This window comes from Phocoena phocoena, chromosome 11 (genome assembly GCF_963924675.1).
Source record: "Phocoena phocoena chromosome 11, mPhoPho1.1, whole genome shotgun sequence".
Classification (NCBI taxonomy): Eukaryota; Metazoa; Chordata; class Mammalia; order Artiodactyla; family Phocoenidae; genus Phocoena; species Phocoena phocoena.
In genome coordinates, this window is record NC_089229.1 from 12,283,988 (window position 1) to 12,303,421 (window position 19,434).

General features: G+C 58.4%; 1 protein-coding gene across 1 annotated transcript; it reads right to left on the reverse strand.

Annotated features, from left to right (window-relative positions):
• Positions 1-464: 464 nt before the first annotated feature.
• MCM5 (minichromosome maintenance complex component 5) lies at positions 465-19,030 on the reverse strand. The gene is made up of 17 exons (XM_065886589.1): positions 18,673-19,030; positions 18,241-18,415; positions 16,738-16,864; positions 16,522-16,650; positions 13,691-13,863; positions 12,820-12,975; positions 10,608-10,774; positions 9,996-10,167; positions 8,879-8,990; positions 8,105-8,248; positions 7,691-7,756; positions 7,260-7,436; positions 6,497-6,609; positions 4,857-4,985; positions 3,694-3,836; positions 1,661-1,788; positions 465-749 (listed from the first exon to the last, which is right to left on the reverse strand). Exons 2-17 carry the CDS (start codon positions 18,405-18,407, stop codon positions 648-650), a joined length of 2,205 nt encoding a protein of 734 aa, XP_065742661.1. The 5' UTR covers positions 18,408-18,415; positions 18,673-19,030; the 3' UTR covers positions 465-647.
• Between the last annotated feature and the right edge of the window lie 404 nt (positions 19,031-19,434).

Genomic DNA, 19,434 nt, shown 5'->3' on the forward strand with positions numbered 1-19,434 from the left:
TGAGAATCCACCTCCCTGAATCCAAATGCCATCAGTCTCCCCACAATGCCTGGTCCTTCCTGGACACTCACTACCAGTAGCTCTCTTCTCCTAAACTCAACCCTGTGTCACCCCCATTTACAGATTAGGAAACTGAGGCGTGGCAAGTTTCGGTGAATCCAGTCTGATGCAAACCCACGGCCGTCACCCACACATTGGCTGCTGGGGAACAGCTACGGACTTTCCCAAGCACCTCCGCACACTGGATCTTGCTGAACTCTCACCAGTGCTGGCGAGAAGTGGGCTGGACCCTCCCCACCGAGCAGCTGCAGAACCTGAGCACAGAGGTGAATGCCCTGCCCAGGAGCCCAAGGGGCAGATGCAGGTCAGAAACCCAGGTCTGTCAGATTCCAAAGCCTGTCCTTGCCCCACATGAGGGCAGGATGGGGGTGACAGGCCACCCAGTGCAGAAGCCCACAGACATCCAAACACAACACGGCTTTATTATTTCAATAAACTCCAAAAGCACCTTTCCTGGATCTGCACGCTGAGGCAGAAGCCAGACGCAGCGAGGCAGGGCAGCTGGGGTCCCTCTGTCCAGAGCGCGTGGGAGGCTCAAGGAAGTGGAGGTGGGGTGACAACAGCATTCCTGCGGCGGGAGGCGCAGCTCACTTGAGGCGGTAGAGGACCTTGCGCTGCATGCGATGCTGGATCTCGCCCCGCCGCAGCATGAGCTGCAGGACCTTGTGGATGGCGTGCTCCGGGTATTTCTGCAGGACACGGGGTCGGATGAGGGGCGTGCCTCCCACGGGACCCCAGACACCCCTCCCTCCGGAAGCCCAGGTGTCCCGTGCTCACGGGGGACTCTCCAGCCTTCACATCCTACCTCTCTGCATCCTAAGACAAGCTCACACTTCCTGAGCGACTACCACGTGCCAGGCCCTGTTCTAAGTCTTCACATACTTGAACTCGTTCTATCCCATAACATCCTCACGCAGCTGGTACTGTGATCATCACCTTTATACAGAAGAGGAAACTGAGGCACGGAGAAGTTAAGTCACTCACTCCAAGTCACACAGCAATTAAGTAGTAGAGCTGAGACCTCAGCTGAGCCCACGTGACTAGAACCCAAGCTCCTGACGCCCCTAAACCCCTGTAAGCCTCCGTCTGCTCATCTCTCAAACCGGTGTGGTATCACCTACTGCATAAAACTGCTCTGAGGATCAAGAGGAGATGACGCACTGAGGGGAGCTGAGCCCAGAACCTGGGATTGTCCCTGCGATTTCAAAGACGGTGACAAGTTGCGCACAGCTTCTAGAAGACCCATCCCTTCTGTATGGGGTCAAGAGCACTGTCCCCGGCGAGCTGGGTGGCTCATCCTCCTGGCTCTGCCCTTCCCTTTCCCCCACACACAAAGGCCAGGCAATGAGGCGAAGGGAGAGATGGAGGGCTGGGGAAGCCTGGCAGACTCCAGCAGGACCTCAGTCACCTCTCCTCTCCTCCCAACGTGACAGAGAAAGTCACAAGGGGAGGCACACTGGGGATGGGCCCGGGCCGAGGAACAGCTGCCCCTTCCCCTTCCTGGGCCTGTCTGCTGAGCAACAGGACGCGGTGTTAGGTGGCTGGGAACCAGGCCACAGGGAGCCCGCAGGACTCCCACCGGGACGCCGGGAAGGCCCACCTGCTTGGTGAAGTCCTGGATGATGCTGTGCTCCGACACCTGGGATCCAATGGCGAAGCGGCGCTTGAGCTGCTTCTCGATGCGGCTCAGCAGCTCCTGGTCCTCCTGGCTGGTGAAGCCCTCCACCCCTGTGGGTGTGAGGAGGGAGACGGATGGGTGGGGACCCGAGTCTGCCCACAGTGGGTAAGAGTGAGCCAGGCCCGGAAGAGAAAATGAGAGGAAGAGGAAGAGCGTGCCCGGGGACATCCAGAACCTGACCGAGATGACCGACAGAGACCCAGGGTCAGGGACGGGGCTGACGTGTGGGAAGGATGCTGCAAGCAGAGGGGACAGCAGGTGCAAAGGCCTGGAGGTGGGAAATATGCCCATCTCGATCAAAACGCGGTCAGGGGGCCAGGGACATGGCCAGAGTGGGGGCACGTCCTGCGGGCCCTGGAGGCCACGGCACAGGTTTCTCTTTGATTCTGGTGAGCAGAACAGCCACTAGAGGGCTCTGAGGAGGGCCACGAGCTGACGACAGCACCTGGCCCCCAGGCAGCGGGATAGGCAGCAGCAGGAAGACTTCCTGGGGGAATCTATCTCAGATGGAGAGCTGGAGGGGACCCAGCAGTGACCCAGAAAGGCGCACAGGCTGCCCCGGAGACCACATCTGTGAGGCGCCCCAGCAAGCAGCCCAGGCAAGCAGGCTGCCCCAGGATGGATCTCCCCTGCTGACCCAGGCCTGCAAAGGCCTTGGTGTTTCAGCTACAGAGAGGGTGGGACCGTGGTGGGGGAGCCACTGAGAGGGACGTCAAGGCTCCAAGTTGAAATGAGTCTGCAAGGTAAACTCCTACCCAGCCTGGGAAGCCCAGCTCCAGTTTCGCTGCCAGGAAGGCCCTCCAGGGCAGAGGCTGAGTCATCTTCACCGAGGGGACGGCGGGGCGATCAGACACCACCCACCTCCCTGGCTCCAGCCACAAGGGCCCTTGAACACACCGAGCCTGCTGTCCTTGGGGTCTTGCCACTCAGCCCTCGCTCTACGTGCGGTGCCCAACCCCACACTCCGGGGAGCCATGTGTCCTCACTCACGCCAGTCCCTGCTTCCTGCCACCTCCTCAGAGCCCACCCGGACCACCCGAGGATGGTCCCCAACATTCCTGACCTGCTGGGCTTCTCCCCTCTGTGCTCTTTACCCCCTGAGCTTGATCTGTTTGCCTCTTTGCTGCGTCTCCCCCGTTGAGAAGGGGGGCCTCACAAGGCGCGGACTTAGAGATCTGCTCACTCCTAGACTCCCAGCACCTAGAACAGCTCGGCAAATTCTAAGCACTAAGTACCGGCTGGGGAAGGAATGAATTCGTCCCAGGGGAGCCTGGCACAGAATCAGCGCTCCAGAGGTGTTCAGAGGCTGAGCCCGAAGCAGGCAGCAGGACTTAACGGCAGCCTGAACCCTGCTGGCCTCGGGGTCAAGAGACATGCATTCTCGCTGGGCGAACGGTGACCTTGGGCACTGTGAAAAGGCCTCTTTGGGTGTCAGTTTTCCCATCTCTAAGAGGTGAAGGGCTAAGTGCCCAGCCTGGCTTCTGGGGGTTTTGAGGGCAGCTGTAAGTGAAACGGAGGAAGAGCTCTGGAAGCACTCAAATGGTTACGGCTCAAAAACAGGGGTACATGCAGACTTTCCTGGAGGTCCAGTGGTTAAGTCTCCATGTTTCCACTGCAGGGGGTACAGGTTCGATCCCTGGTCAGGGAAATTCCACATGCTGCGTGGTGCAGTCAAAAAAAAAACAGGTGCCAACTACCATTCTTAACAGATGATAAAATTGTGAATTATAATAATGAACTGGGTCAAAAGAATTGTGCTCCAGTCTGGAGAGAGGCTGTTCTTCCCATCTTGGGGGAAACTGGCTGGTGGGGGCTGGGGACAGGAGACGGGCTTATTCCCAGGAGGAAGCATGGAGAAGCAATGCAGAGAAGCAACAAGCACAGCAGGTGTCCAGCATGAGCCCTGCCCACGGAGCCCACAAGCCACCCGAGTCCGGGTCCCTGCGTCTGCTCACCTGACAGGGTGCCGGACAAGGCGGCGTCCAGCGTGGACACCTGGAAGAGCCTCAGAGCCTCCTCCACATCCGCCTCCGTGGCGAAGGGCTGCAGCTTCATCTTGCTGAGGGCCTCAGCAATGCGCACGACGGCCTCCAGCTGCCTGTGTGGGAGCGATGGGACGCCAGGGCGGACTCAGCCCATCTTCTCTCCTCATCCCACCCTGACCTCCAGGAGATGCCTGCCCCAGGCACTAAGAGTACAGGGGTGACTGCTGGCTGTCCCCGTGATCCATCTCCCTCAGTAACAGAACCCCGACTTCTATTCTAGCAAGTGGCGCCCACCTAAAAGGCATTTCCCAGACTCTCTTGCGTCTAGATGTGTCTGTGTGACTAAGATGTGGCCAGTAAGCTGTAAGTCCAAATATTTTATGGGAACTTCAGGAAGTGTCCTTAAAAGATGGACCTTTCTTTTTCTTCCTCTCCAGCCACCTGGAATGTGGAGGTGATGGCTGGAGTTCCAGCAGCCATCCTGGACGTTGAGGATAAGGGTGAACCTGAAGGAGCCCAGGTTGCTGATGACTGAGGAGCCATCACATAGGTAGGACTACCTACCCTCAAATGTTTTTACAGAAGAGAGAAATAAACTCCCAATTTACTTAAGCTACTTCATGTGGGTTTTCTATTACATACAGCCAAATCCACTTCTAACTAATCAGTGCTGGAAGCAAGATTCAAACGAGGTAGGTTCAAGCTCTTAGTCACTCCACTGCATAAACTCACAAGAGTGACAAGAGCTAACCGCTGAGAAAACTGTGATCCAGAAAAGGAAAGCAATTTCCCTGCAGTCACACAGTGGGCTGGAGGCTAGGACCAGGTCTCCCTGGACCCCAGGTCCCAGCCTGGACCCTCCTTCACCCTCAGGCTTCCCGGCGATGAGGGAAGCTAGACCGAATTCAGAAGAAAGGGTTCCAGATTTTCTCAACAGTAAACAAAACAAGAGATACAGATAATCAGGGAGGCCACTGTTTTCACTCCCAAAGGAGTGCTCCCCGCCCAGCAGCCCTGACCATGGCCTGCACCACGTAGTCAGCAAGAGCCCCGGCCCCAGACGTGCTGGGCACATCGTGCCTTGTACACCGAGGCCACCCGCCCGGCCCGGCCCTGGCCCGCCCGCTGCGCACCGCACGGTGATGGGGATGCTCGAGCGGCGGTCACTGTCCCTCTCGTGCTGACGGGCCCCGCTCCGCATGATGATGTAGCGGTTCTTCAGCTTCTCCGCAGCCTCTGCCGACAGCCGAGGGCCACACTTCCTGCAGGACGGGGAGCGGCTGCCGTGAGGCCAGGAAGAAATCTTGGGGTACTCACCCCATCCCCGGCCCTCTGCTGGCTTGCAGACATATGCTTTCCGGGCCCACCAGACGGTGGCCTCTCAGCGGTCCTCCCCCCAACACATTCAGGGACAAGAAGCACAATGACACCCACAAGCGGCTCACAGAGACCGCCGTCCAGGGCAGGGAGCACGCCAGGCTGGGGGTGGGGGAGGGGAGCAGCAGGGGTGTCTGCTCAGGATCTAACCCCACCCTACCCCCACCACCCCACAGCACCCCCCCCAGCCAACTGAACTGTCACTGATTTAAGGGAAGCCTTAGCTCACCTAATCCAACCCTCATGCTGCGGATGAGGTGAGCAAGGCCAGAGGGAGGGAGGAAACTCCCCATAAGCCACGTGGGACCTGGCGTCAAGGGAGGACTAGAATCTGGGGCTCTCAGACTCACACCCAAGGGCCCAAGCCTCTGAGGACAGGGCCATGAAGAGCTCAGGCGTGACAAAGACCCAGGTACCAATGAGCACCGCACCACCCATCACCCAGGAGGAAGCGGTGAGTAGGGACCCACCTGAATGCAGCACTTCACCTCCCATTAGAAAGGCACTCAAAGATCCCTCCACCCTTGGGTTTTAGTTCCAATAAGAGACAGCTGAGGTGTGTGTCCAGAATCTTGGTACAGGGGCTAAAAGCACAGCCTTTGGAGCCAGGTACCTGGGTTCAAGTCTTGGCTCCACTACCTCCTGTCTGTGACCCTGGACAAGTTACTTAACCTTTCTCTGCCTCAGCTTCCCCATCTGTAAAATGGAATAATAATACACCAACCTCATAGGTCTGGGGAGAGGGATGGTGTTCACTTATACATAAAACTCTCAGGATAACATCTGGCACAGACTAACTACTATGTGTATGACTATTGTCATTGGCCATCTGTGAGAACAACAATATTTAAGGTTGCAGCTGCCATTTACTGAGTATTTACCTGGTGCAGGGCTGTGCCACTCACTCATCATTTTGTGTGATCCTTACAAAAACCCTAGGACACAACCACCCAGGGAAAGCGAGGCTCAACTGACTTGCCCAAGGTCACACAGTGGGGGCAGGAGTTACCCAGAGCCCATGTCCACAAGCCTCCCTGCACACCAGAGTCAAGGGGGTCTTCAAAACCATCTAAATTCTTTTTATTTTTTTGGCCTCACCGTGCAGCATGCAGTATCTTAGTTCCCCGACCAGGGATTGAACCCATGCCCCCTGCATCGGGAGTGTGGAGTCTTAACCACTGGACCACCAGAGAAGTCCAGAGACAATCTAAATTCTCCACCTTCGCTTCGGAGATGGAGAAACTGAGGCCAAGAGCCACTGAGCAACTGTGCGGGGTCAGAAAGGAGCAGAGCTAAAATCCTCAGGGCCTGATCTCAGGCATCCTAAATGGGGCTCTCTCCCACTCCAGGGGAGCCGGGCAGCCCCACCCCTGTGGGGCCTGCATCCAGGACTCACGCGCGGCAGTAGGCGATGAACTTCTTTAGCTTGGTCAGGTCGATCTCGCCCTCCACGGCCTGGGTCTGTGTCAGCGCGCTCACGTGCAGAGTGATGACGTGTTTGGCCAGCATCTGGGAGGCAGAGGGGACACGGGGTCAGCCCACAAGCCTTCCCAAGCCAGGTCCCAACACAGAGGTGGAGCAGGCAGGGAGGGAAGAGCTGCCAGGGCTAGAAGTGGTGGAGAGGAGGAGGCCCTCGCTTTTCCTGCGGGTTGTCAGCTGGTAAGACGACATCCCAGAGCTGCCAGGCCCCTCTCTGCCACCACGAGGGGTGCAGCTGCCTGAGAACAAGCCTCCACTAAGGGAGGCCAGGCCGAGAGGCAGAGACAGCGGCGCCCAGACGACAGAGACCTGACCCAGCCGAGCCTCGCGCCTCCAGGCGTGTCCGTTACGTAAGCGCTGGAGTTCCTTTCAGACGCTGACTGAAATGCAGTATTGGGGTTCCAGTACTTGCATCCAAAGGCCAACCCCCTCATTTCACACAGAAGGGACCGACACCCAGGGAATGACTGACCCCAAATCTCACGGCACATCGAGCACAGGAGAGGTAGGACCCGGGACGCCCAGTGCAGCGCTCCTGGAATCCACAACCCCGCCTCCTTGGTGGCCCACTCACGGGCCGATCTGGGGGCCAGGACTTCGGGTCAAGCCCCTTGTCTGCCCACCCTCGCCCCCCAGCTCCTAGAACCGCGGGCCTGGCTGGAGTCCAGCCCCCCACGCACCATATCCCTCTCCTCGTTGTGCTCGTCCTTGACGATGAAGATCATGTCGAAACGGGACAGGATGGTGGGCATGAAGTCGATGTTGTCCTCCCCCTTCGTCTCGTCCCAGCGGCCAAACACTGAGTTGGCAGCAGCCAGGACTGAGCAGCGGGAGTTGAGGGTGGTGGTGATGCCGGCCTGACAGGGAAGCGTTGGGGGAAGCAGAGGACAGGGAGGTGGGAACGCGGGGTCACAGCCCTCTCAGGTGCGCACACCCATGCCTGCACGCACACACGCACACACGCACACACGCACACACACAGGATTCCAGGACCACTGCTGCGGCCAACAGAGGTCGGGCCGCTCAGGGCAGCCTGAGGACGGGGCCAGAACCCGGCCCCTCCCAGCACCCTGGAACAGCTCTGCCGGGCTGGACCAGGGAGGATGCTCACCTTGGCGATGGAGATGGTCTGCTGTTCCATGGCCTCGTGGATGGCCACGCGGTCGTCTTCTCGCATCTGTGTAGGAGATAGAAACGTCCACCAGACCCAGGTGAGGGGCCAGGGCACGGTGGCAGCAGGAAACCCTACAGGAGCTACCATTCCCAAGTCCCGACCCTGTGCCAGGCCGATGGCAGGAACCGGGTCACCTCTAGTCACGGGGACAGTGTGTGGGCTTGGCTCTCCTCTCCCCACTCTCAGGTGCGGAAACTGAGGCTCGGAGAGGTGCAGCTACTTCCCGATAGTACCGGGAGGTCTCCACATCACAGGTGGTTTCTGCCATCCAAGCACAGAAGGCCACACCCCCAGCCCGCGGCCAGCAGGCACCACCACCACTGAGCCACCACCTCACCCTGCCAGGCTCACCTTGTCAAACTCATCGATACAGACGACCCCACCGTCGGCCAGGACCATGGCTCCCCCCTCCATGATGAAGTTCCGGGACGAGGGGTCCCTCATCACCGAGGCTGTCAGGCCAGCCGCGCTGCTGCCTTTCCCAGACGTGTACACCTAGGGGAGGGAGGCGGGAGGGTCAGGGCCCATCATGGCTCCATGCTGACCCAGTAAGTCAAGGGGCCCCAGGAGCTAGGGCTCAACCAAGGTCACACATCACAGCTGGCTGCAGAGCACAGACAATCTCAGTGTTCCTCCTCTGATGGGGGGACCACCCCAGCCCCAACCTGGCGGTTCTCCCACAGGGGAGCATTCACATCCATCACTCACCTGAACCCCACAACTGTCCCATGAAGCAGCCCCTGGGGGCCCGGCTCACGGAGGAGCAAACTGAGGCCAAGAGGAGAGCAGTGACACTGTTCCAAGGGGCCTCAGGGCTGGGTCGACTCCTGACTCCCAGGAAAGGCATCCCCACCCTGAGTCCCTTGTCATCTATTGCTATCGATGTTAAGACTTAGCGGATGGATAAACTGAGACTCAGAGAGATTGGGTGACTTGCTCAAGGCCCACGGCCAATTACCAGCCAGGCTGAGACCAAACAAACCCCATCGAGTCCAGCACTCCGCCCGCTGCCCCAAACCTACACACGCCGTCGGCCCCCTTCCTCCTCTATCCTCTGCGGCCCCGCCCGCAGCCTTCCTCTCCGCGGCACAGCTAAGGCAGACAGAGGTCACCCTGGGCACTCACCCCGATGGGAGAGCACTTCTCCACAAACTTCAGCAGCTGGGACTTGGCCGTCCCCGGGTCCCCCAGCATCAGCAGGTTGATGTCTCCTCGGCGAGTGAGGCCGTCGGGGAGCCTGGGGGAAGGCGGGCAGGCGGGCCAGGTGAGCAAGGCGAGAAACCCAGGGCTGGCTGGTCACAGTGGTCTGGCTGGCGGCCCCCCGACCTGTCACGGGCCTCAGAGCAGGCGGGGAGGCGGGGGCTCTGGCCTGAGAGCCACGTTCATAGCGAGCTGTGTCCCCTAGCCTCATCCGTGGTAACTTGCTTCCAAGGGAGGGGAGGTTCAGAGGAAACGGCACTTAGAGCTGGGCTTGGGCATACACAGTCAGCATCTGATAAACACCCCCCAACCCAGCTGGAAAGAAGGAAAGAGAAGGAGCCACCAGCGGGCCGCACGCGGTACTGTGGAGGGGACACCGCGAGGACAGACTCCTGGCCCCAGCACACGTGCCTGTGAGCAAGTCCCTTTAGCTCTCTATGCCTCAACTTCCTCATCTGTGAAATGGGCTCGATTGTAGCTTTCTCACAGGGCTAATCTGGGGACTGACTGGGTTGGAAACACATAAAAGCACTCAGAAGAATGTCTGGCACGTGGTTAAGAACTCGGTAACTGGTAGCTGCTAATATTATTACTTCCTCTACCTCTACTATTTTATTTTAAAAGGACGGGATGTCCCCTGAGTAAGAGGCTTTCACCCGTCTTATTTATGTGGAGACTTGGGTTCAGAGAAGTGGTGTCTCTTGCCCAAGGTCGCAAGGTAAATAAGCAGCCCTGAGAGATGTCACCCCGGTCTCAGACTCCAAGCCCGAGCTCTCCCCGGCACTGGCCAGGCCCCTCACACCGCCAAGGCCCCGGCCTAGCCAGGGCCGGGCAACTGCTCCGGAGGAAGGGTGTGGGCCAGCCCCCACCCGGCTGGCAGCCAGCCTGGGAGGCGGGGAGGGTGCCTGAGAGGGGCAGGCGGGGCTGAGGGTCCTGGGCAAATAAATGAAAAGGGCATTCATGTCCTGACCACCTGGCAGCTGCCCTCCTGCGGGCAAGTCACTAACTCCCCTCCCCGGACCTGGGGGGCCTGGACACCCACCTCTTTCGGGAACCCCCGAAGAGCAGGCAGGCGATGGCCTTCTTCATGTCTGTGCCCCCAAAGATGGAGGGGGCGATGCTCTTGGAGACGACCTCGTAGACGCTGGGAAGGGCGGCCAGGCGCCGGAACTCCTCCTCCTCCTGCGGGGTCACGGCCCCAGCAAAGCTGCGGCCTGGGTGGTCAGAGCAGGGGCCTGCATGAGCGCCCTGAGGGAGAACGTGCTGCCTGCGGCCCATCGCCCTGGGCCGGCCCAGGGCCTCCCAGAGCAGGGCCCTCAGAGCCGAGCAGCACAAGCGTCAGTCTGAGCAAAGACAGAACCCCAGGTCTCCGCACCAGGCGTGGGCCTGTGTGTTCCAGGGTCCAGTGAGCAAGCGGAAGAGTGTGGAGGGCGGGGGGGCGTGACCTGAGGAGGGCCAGGTGACAGGGGCCCTCAGGGACATCTTCCATCTTGCCAACGGGGGTGACACGGCATCTCTGGTGAGAACAGCACCGCTCACCCGGCTGCCGTGCGGGACAGAGCGCAGGGGCAAAGGTGGACACGGGGAGACCAGGACGAGGCCCACCGACAGCCCAGGGGAGGGACGACGGGGGTTCGGCCCAAAGCACACTCACCGGAGCCATCTGTGTCCACCTGGATGCCCAGGACCCGGATGTAGGAGCTCCGGATGCCCACGCCCACCCTGTCGCGGCCCCTGCTGGCGGTCAGGCCAAACTTCTTGATGGAGTAGATGCCCATGATGGTGACCCTGTTCCCAGGGACGACCTTGTCACAAAGGTACCTGAGAAGAGGATGGGGAGGAAGAAGGTGAGAGGCTGGTGGGGGCAGGGAGCCCCCGGCTCCCCCAACCCCGTCACACTCGCCATCCATCCACCTCGCCATCTCTACACGAGGCCCCAGCACCTTGGGCTCCAGCCCCCGCACCGCCCAGGGCCCTCTCCCTCTCACCACAACCCAGCCCATGCTTGGACGGCCCAGCTGCTGGGAGGAAGACAGGCCTTGGCCCGACCCCTCCACGGGCCTCAGGAGCTCATCCATTATGCTGGTTGGCGTTGGGGGGGCGCCCACCCCAGCCCCTCAGGTGCCCCGCCTCCATCTCATCTGCTGTCAGACGCATTGCAGGACCTCCCCTCGGCCATCTCGGGGGAAGCCCCCCTCCTCACGCCCTCCCAGCCTCCCTGCAAGGCCCGCGCACCGCTTCTGCCTCTTTCACGGCTCCACGAGCTCAGCCAAGTCATTCTGCCTCTGGATTTTAAATTCCTCTTTTAAAAAAAAAGGTGTTGAGGGACTTTCCTGGTGCTCCGGTGGTTAAGAATCCGTCTTCCAACGCAGGGGACACGGGTTCGATCCCTGGTCGGGGAACTAAGATCCCACATGCCGCGGGGCAACTAAGCCTGCGCGCCACAACCAGACAGAAGCCTGAGCGCCGCAACAAAAGATACCACATGTCGCAACAAAGATCCCGCGTTGCCGCAGCTGAGACCTAGCACAGCTAAATAAGTAAATACTTTAAAAATAAATATATATATATATGTAGACAGAGCAAGAGAGAGAAGCAGGGAAGTCTCTGAGCCCCTGCAGCCTGTACAGCACAGAAAGGACACTGGGGCATGTATCCGGACTCTGCTTAGAAGCTGTGTCACCTCTCTGAGCCTGGAAGGGGATGATAAAGTGATCTGACCTGCTGGGTTACTGTGGGATCAAGTGAGGTACGAGACCCAAAAGTGCTTTATCCACTAGAGAGTCATATCCTCTAAAGGACCCTCACTGTCTCTGTTAACGTTCTATGACTCCCCTCTTCCCAGACCCCACTTCCTCAGCTTTGAATAATCTAATCATAGACCACTTGAATAATCTAATAAATACCGAATATTTAATCTGTATTAAGGAATTGTGCTAGAGACACAGTGTAGAGGACAAATGTATGGACACCAAGTGGGGGAAAAGGGGGGTGGGATGAATTGGGAGATTGGGATTGACATATACACACTAATATATATAAAATAGATAACTAATGAGAACCTGCTGTACAGCACAGGGAACTCCACTTCTCTATACAGTAGAAACTAACACAACATTGTAAAACAACTATATCTCGACTGAAAAAAAAAAAAAAAGAAAGAAAAAGGAACCGTGCTACACACTCAACATGCATTTTCCAATTTAAATCTCCCAGCAGCCTGACGAGGTTAAGGCCTGTCCCTGTCCCGGTTCTCCTGGTAAGGAGCCCATGTAACTTGCTCAGGAGCCTGACCTCTACACCTTCCACAGCCACTAAGGAAGCCAATGACCTACGGAGCCCCTCCTCCGAGAAACATGCAGCACAGACCATGTGCACGTGACGTCGGGGTGCAGGAGCCCAGCGGAAGAAGCCCAGTCCACACCTCCACACCTTCCTCCCAGGTCACCAGGAGGGGACCGGGCTGGCCCAGTACCCTCTCCCCCTTTCCAATCACCCAGCAACATCCAAGGAAGAATCTTAACAGAAAGCCTGGGGTGGGCGTCAGGCTGGAAAGAGGCTCCCCCAGCTACTGGCTGTCCAGTTCTGGGCCTCCCAGTTCTAAGAGGGCTGCGGAGACTCTGCAGGAAGAACGCGGGCTGGCAGCGCAGCCCCTCCACTCACTGAGCCAGTCACACATCCTCGTCTGCAAAGAGGGGTGGACGCGCCCCCACAGATTATGGGGAGACGAGATGAGAGGAAGCATGGGGGCGGCACCAGGCACGGAGCAAGTGTCCTGTAACCAGCCACCCTCCCCCGCACCCCACTGCACTCAGCCGGCCACTCGCGGCACGCAACTCAGGGGCACGGCCAGGGAGCCCGCTCACCTGTCGCAGTAGAGCTGCATGTGTCTGGGCATCTCGCCGTGGGGCACCGCATCCGGCAGCTCCTGCAGCTTCAGGGTCTGGAAGTCCACGCACTTGCACTTGTCCGGCATGATGAAGTATGGATCCAGCGGGCACTTGGGACGCCCGGCCTGATCCCTGTCGGTGGGGAGGAGAAGGGTCACCAGAGCTGCCCCCAGAGCCCCAAGGCCAGCAACAAGCTAGGGGTCTCTGGGACCCTGGGAGAAGGCCCTAAAGGAGGGCAGCTCAGCGGGGGACACCACAGGGCTAGGAGTGGGGAGACCTGCACACAAACGGTATTCAAAGCCCGAGACAGGCAAGGGGGTTAAATATAGAGAAAAGAAAGGCGGCTGAGGCCTGAGGTCAGGAAGCTGAGGGGAACCAGCAGCCAGAGAGGGTAGGGGCCCTTGCGATCAGGGGTCAGCAATGGTTTTCTGTAAGGAGCCAGAGACAAACATTTTCAGTTTTGTGGGCCACGAGGCCACACACTCTGCCTCCGAAGCGCAAATGCAGCCACAGGCAATGTGTAAACAAAGGAGCCTGGCATGTTCCTGGGCCTTCCCTCCAGACCTGCCCCAGCGAGCCAAGGTTTGCTGTAGAAGACTCCCGGTAGACTCCCAACCCTGGCTCCCGGCTCAGGTTGCCTGGGCGCCCTGGAGGGACAGAACTCACCACTGCAGAGGGACGCCACCGCCCCAGGGTACCAGGTCTGCCCCAGGCCCACAGGGCACACCGCTGCCCCAGCCCCTCCCTGCTGCAGGTGGTGCAGGCCGGGTCCTCCTCCTTCACATCTCCGCTGAGATGTCACCCTGTCACCCCCACCGTGCCACAGGGCCATGCAGAGCCCACTCACGTGTTGCACTTCCTGGGCAGGGCGTAGCCCTCCAGGCCGGGGCGCATGGCGACGTTGGTGAGGGTGTTGCGGCAGCTACGGCACTGGACGGAGATGCGGGTGGCCTTAGCACGGACCCCAGAGGCGGCAATGATGATGCCGGGGATCTTCACCAGGTGTGACATCGTGTCCGACTGCAACAGAGCCACGGGGAGGGTGGCTGGTTAAAGGGAGCCGGGAAGACCTGAGATCACGTAAGAGCATCTTTTTCTAATGTGTACTGAAGTATTCAGGGATACAGGACCATGTCTGTAACTTACTTTAAAATACTTTAGCAGGGGGCTTCTCTGGTGGCGCAGTGGTTAGGAATCCGCCTGCCAACGCAGGGGACGCGGGTTCGAGCCCTGGTCCGGGAAGATCCCACATGCCGTGGAGCAACTAAGTCCTGTGGCGCCACAACTACTGAAGCCCACGTGCCACAACTACTGAGCCCATGTGCCACAACTACTGAAGCCCACACGCCTAGAGCCCATGCTCTGCAACAAGAAGCCCGCGCACGGCAACGAAGAGTAGCCCCCGCTCACCACAACTAGAGAAAGCCCGTGCGCAGTGACGAAGACCCAGCACAGCCAAAAATAAATAAGTACATAAATAAATTTATTTAAAAAATAAATAAAATACTTTAGCAGGAAAAAGAAGAAAGCAAATAAGGCAAAATGTTAACAGCCATTAAATCCAAGCAAAGGTAGATGGGGTTCATTACACTATTCTCACTACTTTTGTCTGTGTGATTTTTTTTTAATAATAAAAAGCAAAAAATAAGAAAAGTTCCTTTCAACATCATCTCTTCTTCCCCCTCCCAGGAGATTTTCTGGGACAGACAGGCAGGCTACAGGTTCGTGCTGAGGCCCCTCAAATCCCAGAAGGTGGGGAGGGGAGGGGAAAGGTTCGGGAAGGAGGCTGCCCCCCGAAGAAGTGACACCAGAGGTATGTGTTGCTGCCACGGCCCGGGGACCCCAGACCTGCTAAACCCCCGCCCCCGCCAGAGCTTGTCTTCTGGAAAACTATCTACAAGCTGCAGGAAGCCTAGCCCTCCAGGACCCCTGGGTTGGAAAAGACTGAGGCTGCCTCAGCCCATAAGCCACCCCGACAAGCGATCCTTCTAGAGAGGACCCCTCTCTACCACTGGACACCCGTCACCCGAGGCAGGCCAGTCACTGGGTTTTCCAGTGGGTCTGAGAATAGGAAGCTTGTCCCATGTGGCGCTGAGCTTTGCTTCTCTGAGGAAACAGCTGCCTCGCAAAACAAGTCCTATACCGCCTCCGGAGACAGGCAAATGCGTGATGCTTGGGTGAGTTCCACACACGGTCCCAGGTCCCCTCCCCGGTGCTGGGCACATAGATGAAGCCAACACGCTCCACAGCCTCGAGAGCCCACAGCCCAGCCCTGCTTCTGGAACAGAACTGCCATTGTGCTAATCAAGGAGGATTTGGCAGGGACCCCAGCCAAGCTGCAGGACACGGGGATTCCAGCAAAGACCAGGGCGTGGCCTTCTGGTGAGTAACACAGAGGTGACACTACCTGGGCCCAGAGTTCAAAGGCACAGCTACACGCATCCTTTCATTTGCTTCTCACGACAGCCTCGTGACAGAAGAACCAACGTCAGGCTCTCACTTCCTCCTCAGGAAGCTCTCCTGTCCCACCCCTGCCTGTTGTATCAATTCTTTCACATGGCAGCCCAAGGGAACCTTTGAAGATAGAATCGGCCCACCCTCCTACCTAACCTTCAACTCAAGCTGCTTTCCACAGCAGCCAAGGCCCTGGCCATCTGGCCTCTCTACCCACTCCCTCCCTTCCTCTCCTCCCACCCTCACTCCCTGAGGTCCAGCCACACTGGCTTCTTTCTGTCCCGTGAAACCTGCCGCTGTCCCCACCCCAGTGCCTTTGCACCTGCTTCTCCAGAAGCCTGGAACGCTCCTCCCTCAGGCTGTCACAGGGCTGCGTTATCCCTCAGGCTTTCGCGCCAACATCACTTCCTCAGAGGGGCCTTCTCCGACCACCTCCCGGACCCCTGGCCACTGTCACATTGCCTGTTTCCTTTGCTTCATGACTCGTATCACAGGACCTGAAATCAGCTCACTGCTCCTTGTCTGTTTCTCCCACTGTAAGCTCCATGGAACCAGGTCCTGTCTGTCTACAGTGAGGGTCCCCCAGCACCCGGTGAGGGGCAGTCACTCGATAAGTGCTCGTTGAATAAAACCAGAAAAGACTGGATGGCAGACTGGCTCTGCCAAACTCTCCCTCGGCCTCATCACTCTCCAGCCGTGCTGGCTGTCCTTCCCTCGGCCTGGCACACACCCTGCCCCCCTTGCCTCACAGGCTTTGTACCAGCTGTGCCCTCCCTGCTCCCCCGAACATTCTCTCCCAGCTGTTTGCATGCTGCCTGTTCTCACCCTCAGATCTCCACTCAGACGTGCCCTCCTCAAAGCAGCCTTCTTGATGTTTTCCAGAGGGGCCCTCACGTTTTCTCATCACCCTCCTGGTTTCTCCCATTGCTCTTACGGTCATCTACAGTGACCATGGGTGATGTTCACCGGCTTATCCAGTCTCCCCGGGTACAGCAGCCTGTCCTGAGTTCACCACTGTTTCTCCAGGACCCAACTCACGCCTTGCCCACAGGAAGAACTCAGCAAATATTTGCCCAACGAGCTAAGTTTTCAGGGGCGCAAAGAGGCTCAGAAAGGTCGAGTGAGTTGCTCAGGGTCACACAGCTGGCACCCAGGTCTCTCTCCAAAGCCCCTCCTCACATGCAGCCGCCACCGCCACCCTTCAACTGGCCTGAGTGGACCCACCTTCAGGCTACGGATGCTGGACGGGCTGGCATCCGACTTGAGCATGACTTGGATGTCCTGGAGCACCTCGTCGCCAGCAGGCCGGGGCCGGGTCACCTCATCGGCCACCTCCTTGGCAGCTTCCTCCAGCTGGAGAGGAGGAGGGGGGCAGGCTGTGAGTGACCAGAGCGGGGCCAGCCCTGGGGGTTCGGCGGGGGGTGGGGAGGTCCCACTCACCAGCTGCAAATGCTCAGCTGGCTGCTTGTACAAGTAGTCGGCCAGGTCCTCGTCGAAGCTGGCAAGGTCCTCCATCTCCACCTCGATCCAGTACTCCCCCAGGTTATAATGCCGCTTGAGTTCATCCCTGGGGTGGGGGTGGGGAAGGAGAAGAGGAGACAACGCTGGCTGAGGTGCGCCCGCACCCTGAGTCTCCCACACCACTGCCCCGCCACCCCGCTTCCCAAACACATCTAGTTCCAGGCGGTTCTGTTATTTAACCCTGCAGAGGTCCCCCCACTGCTGAAAGGCATCCTCCAGAGAAAGCTCCACGGAAGGGGTCCAAGCAGTAATCAAAGGACAGTTCAGCGCTCACAGACAGGGTTCTGTGCACAGGTGTCTGGAAGACTCTCACTGCAAACCAGTCCTTTCAGTGGACTCCTCGGAGCCTTTAATCCTCTCTCAGATACTAACAAGGCACACGGCTAGAACCTGGAGATTGAAGGCAGCAGAGACCATGCCTGTCTTGTCAACCACCAGAATCTTTTTACAGAGCATCCTATGGGACTATTATCCCAAAAACACATTCGGGGGCCACTGACCTCCTCGGCCTCACCCCTGTCTACCTCATGTCCAGAGCCGCATACAACAGCCAGCCTGGCCCCGAGAGCCCCTTGCTGTAACACGCCACCCCATACCCTGCCCCTGCGTGCAACTGCTCCTGTCTGAAATGCCTTCCATGCTTGACACCCTCCTCTCAGCTCAAGGTCACCTCGGCTCCCCTGGAAGCCTCCCTAACTCCCCTTGTACATTCCTCCTTTAAGGTAATCACCACTTTGTAATTTATTTGTAGCTCCCTGTGCCTCATTCCCACTGACTGCAAGTAGTATGAATCTTTTCATCTTTGCGTCTCTGAGTCCAGCACATAGATGGTCAATGCCGGCTGATACATGAATAAATGGAGGCAGGAGTGGCTGTGCCCTTTTCCTGATGAAGAAACTGAGGCCCAGAGAGACCGTCACTTGGAAGTCACTCAGCTAATAATCAATCAGGCCCAAGCCTGGACCTGCGAACTCACGTTCTCTGCATTTTAACGGCCTGTGAGGATCTGGTGCGATGGCACCCATGTACAATGACTAGGAACAGGGGCCTTGCCCAGCTCATTCAGTGCTGCAGCCCAGCACCTGGAACAGTGCCTGGCATGCAGCAGGTGCTCAGTCAACAGGAGGTGATTGGGTGGGATGAAGAATGAATGAATGAGTGAAGTAAGACATAACTACCATCTTCACCTTTTGCACCCACTGAAAACTTGGTTTACAAGATATCGCAGACATTACACGAAAGGACAGTAACGAATAAATGAATAGGAACAAATCCTGGACGAAGAACCCAGGTGACTCACTCAATCGTTAACTTTAGATGTGAAACGTACAAAACCATACGCCACGGGGGGGCGGGGCCCCAGTGAGTGGACGAAACACCGCTGGGACCGCACCTCCCCTCCTGCACCGCTCCGGCCCGCACCTGTACTTGAAGGTGAAGCCCGTGCGGTCCGTGCCCACTCGGTACTGCCGCAGGAACTCCTTGAAGCGCCTCTGCAGCTGCGACTTGCGGGCCTGCCCCTCATCGGCCGCGTTGTCGCCCCCGAAGCTGTCGCTGTAGAAAACGCCGGGGTCGTCGAAGCCCGACATGACTGCACCTGGCGCGGGGACAAGGAGCTGGAGCAGATTCGTGGCGGGGGGGGGGGGGGTATGGGGCCGCGCGGCGCCCCCTCCGACACCTGGGTCCTAGGCTCCGAATGCGGGACGGGCGTGAGCCCAGTTCCGCCTCCCGGACCCCTACCCCAGTTCTCCCGTGAGAAACCCCTGCCCAGACCTACTGCGCCCCAAATGCAGATGCCTGTCGACCCCTGCGCCCGGCTCCGCGGTGCCCACTCCCCAGCCCCAGTGGCCTCACCTCTCCTTTCCCGCGCTCCCTGGAACCGAAGAGACAAGAGCCCCAACACTCCGCCGCCGCCTTTCGCGGGAAAAACCAGACGCAGCGTTTGGACGCCGCGGCCGCTGCGCCCTCATTGGTTCGCCGGGACCCCGCGGCCAGCGATTGGACCGTGCTGCGCCCGCGAGTCCCGCCCCCCACAAGCGGGCCGCCGGAGAGGATTGGCGGCAGGGCGCATGACGTCAGGCCTCCTGGCCTCCTTCCGGGCTCCATTTTGTGTTCTGGACAATTTGGCGCGAAACTGACCCGGAAGTAGCGGCGGGGCGGGGCGCAAAGATGGCGGAGGGGCGGGCCGAGGGCCGGCGCGGGCGTGCGAGGGTTTTCTGTGTACTCTTCTTAAACCTTTTTCAAAGTCTCAGGAGGAAACGACCCCTTTCAGAGCTATAGGTCCCTGAGAAGTACCCCTTGCCGGGTGTGAGCCTGCTTCCCCCTAGCGGCTGGAGTCCCAGCTCTCACCCTAAACACGCTTCCAAAAGTGGGGGATTAATCATCAAGAAGCCACCTCTGGTCTCGTTAGCGCCTCTAGGACTAAACTCAGACTTGGGACTCGAGGGATGTTTCCTTAGACCCAATTGGTGATTTTTTTTTTTTTTTTTTTAGTTGTATAAGAGTTTTCATTATCTGGCAATGCTTAAAATTTGAAAATTCATGACCAGATTCCCAGGCTGACTTTAAAAACGGGAAGATCTGGCAAAACTTGACGGATTCTCAAGCAGCAATAAG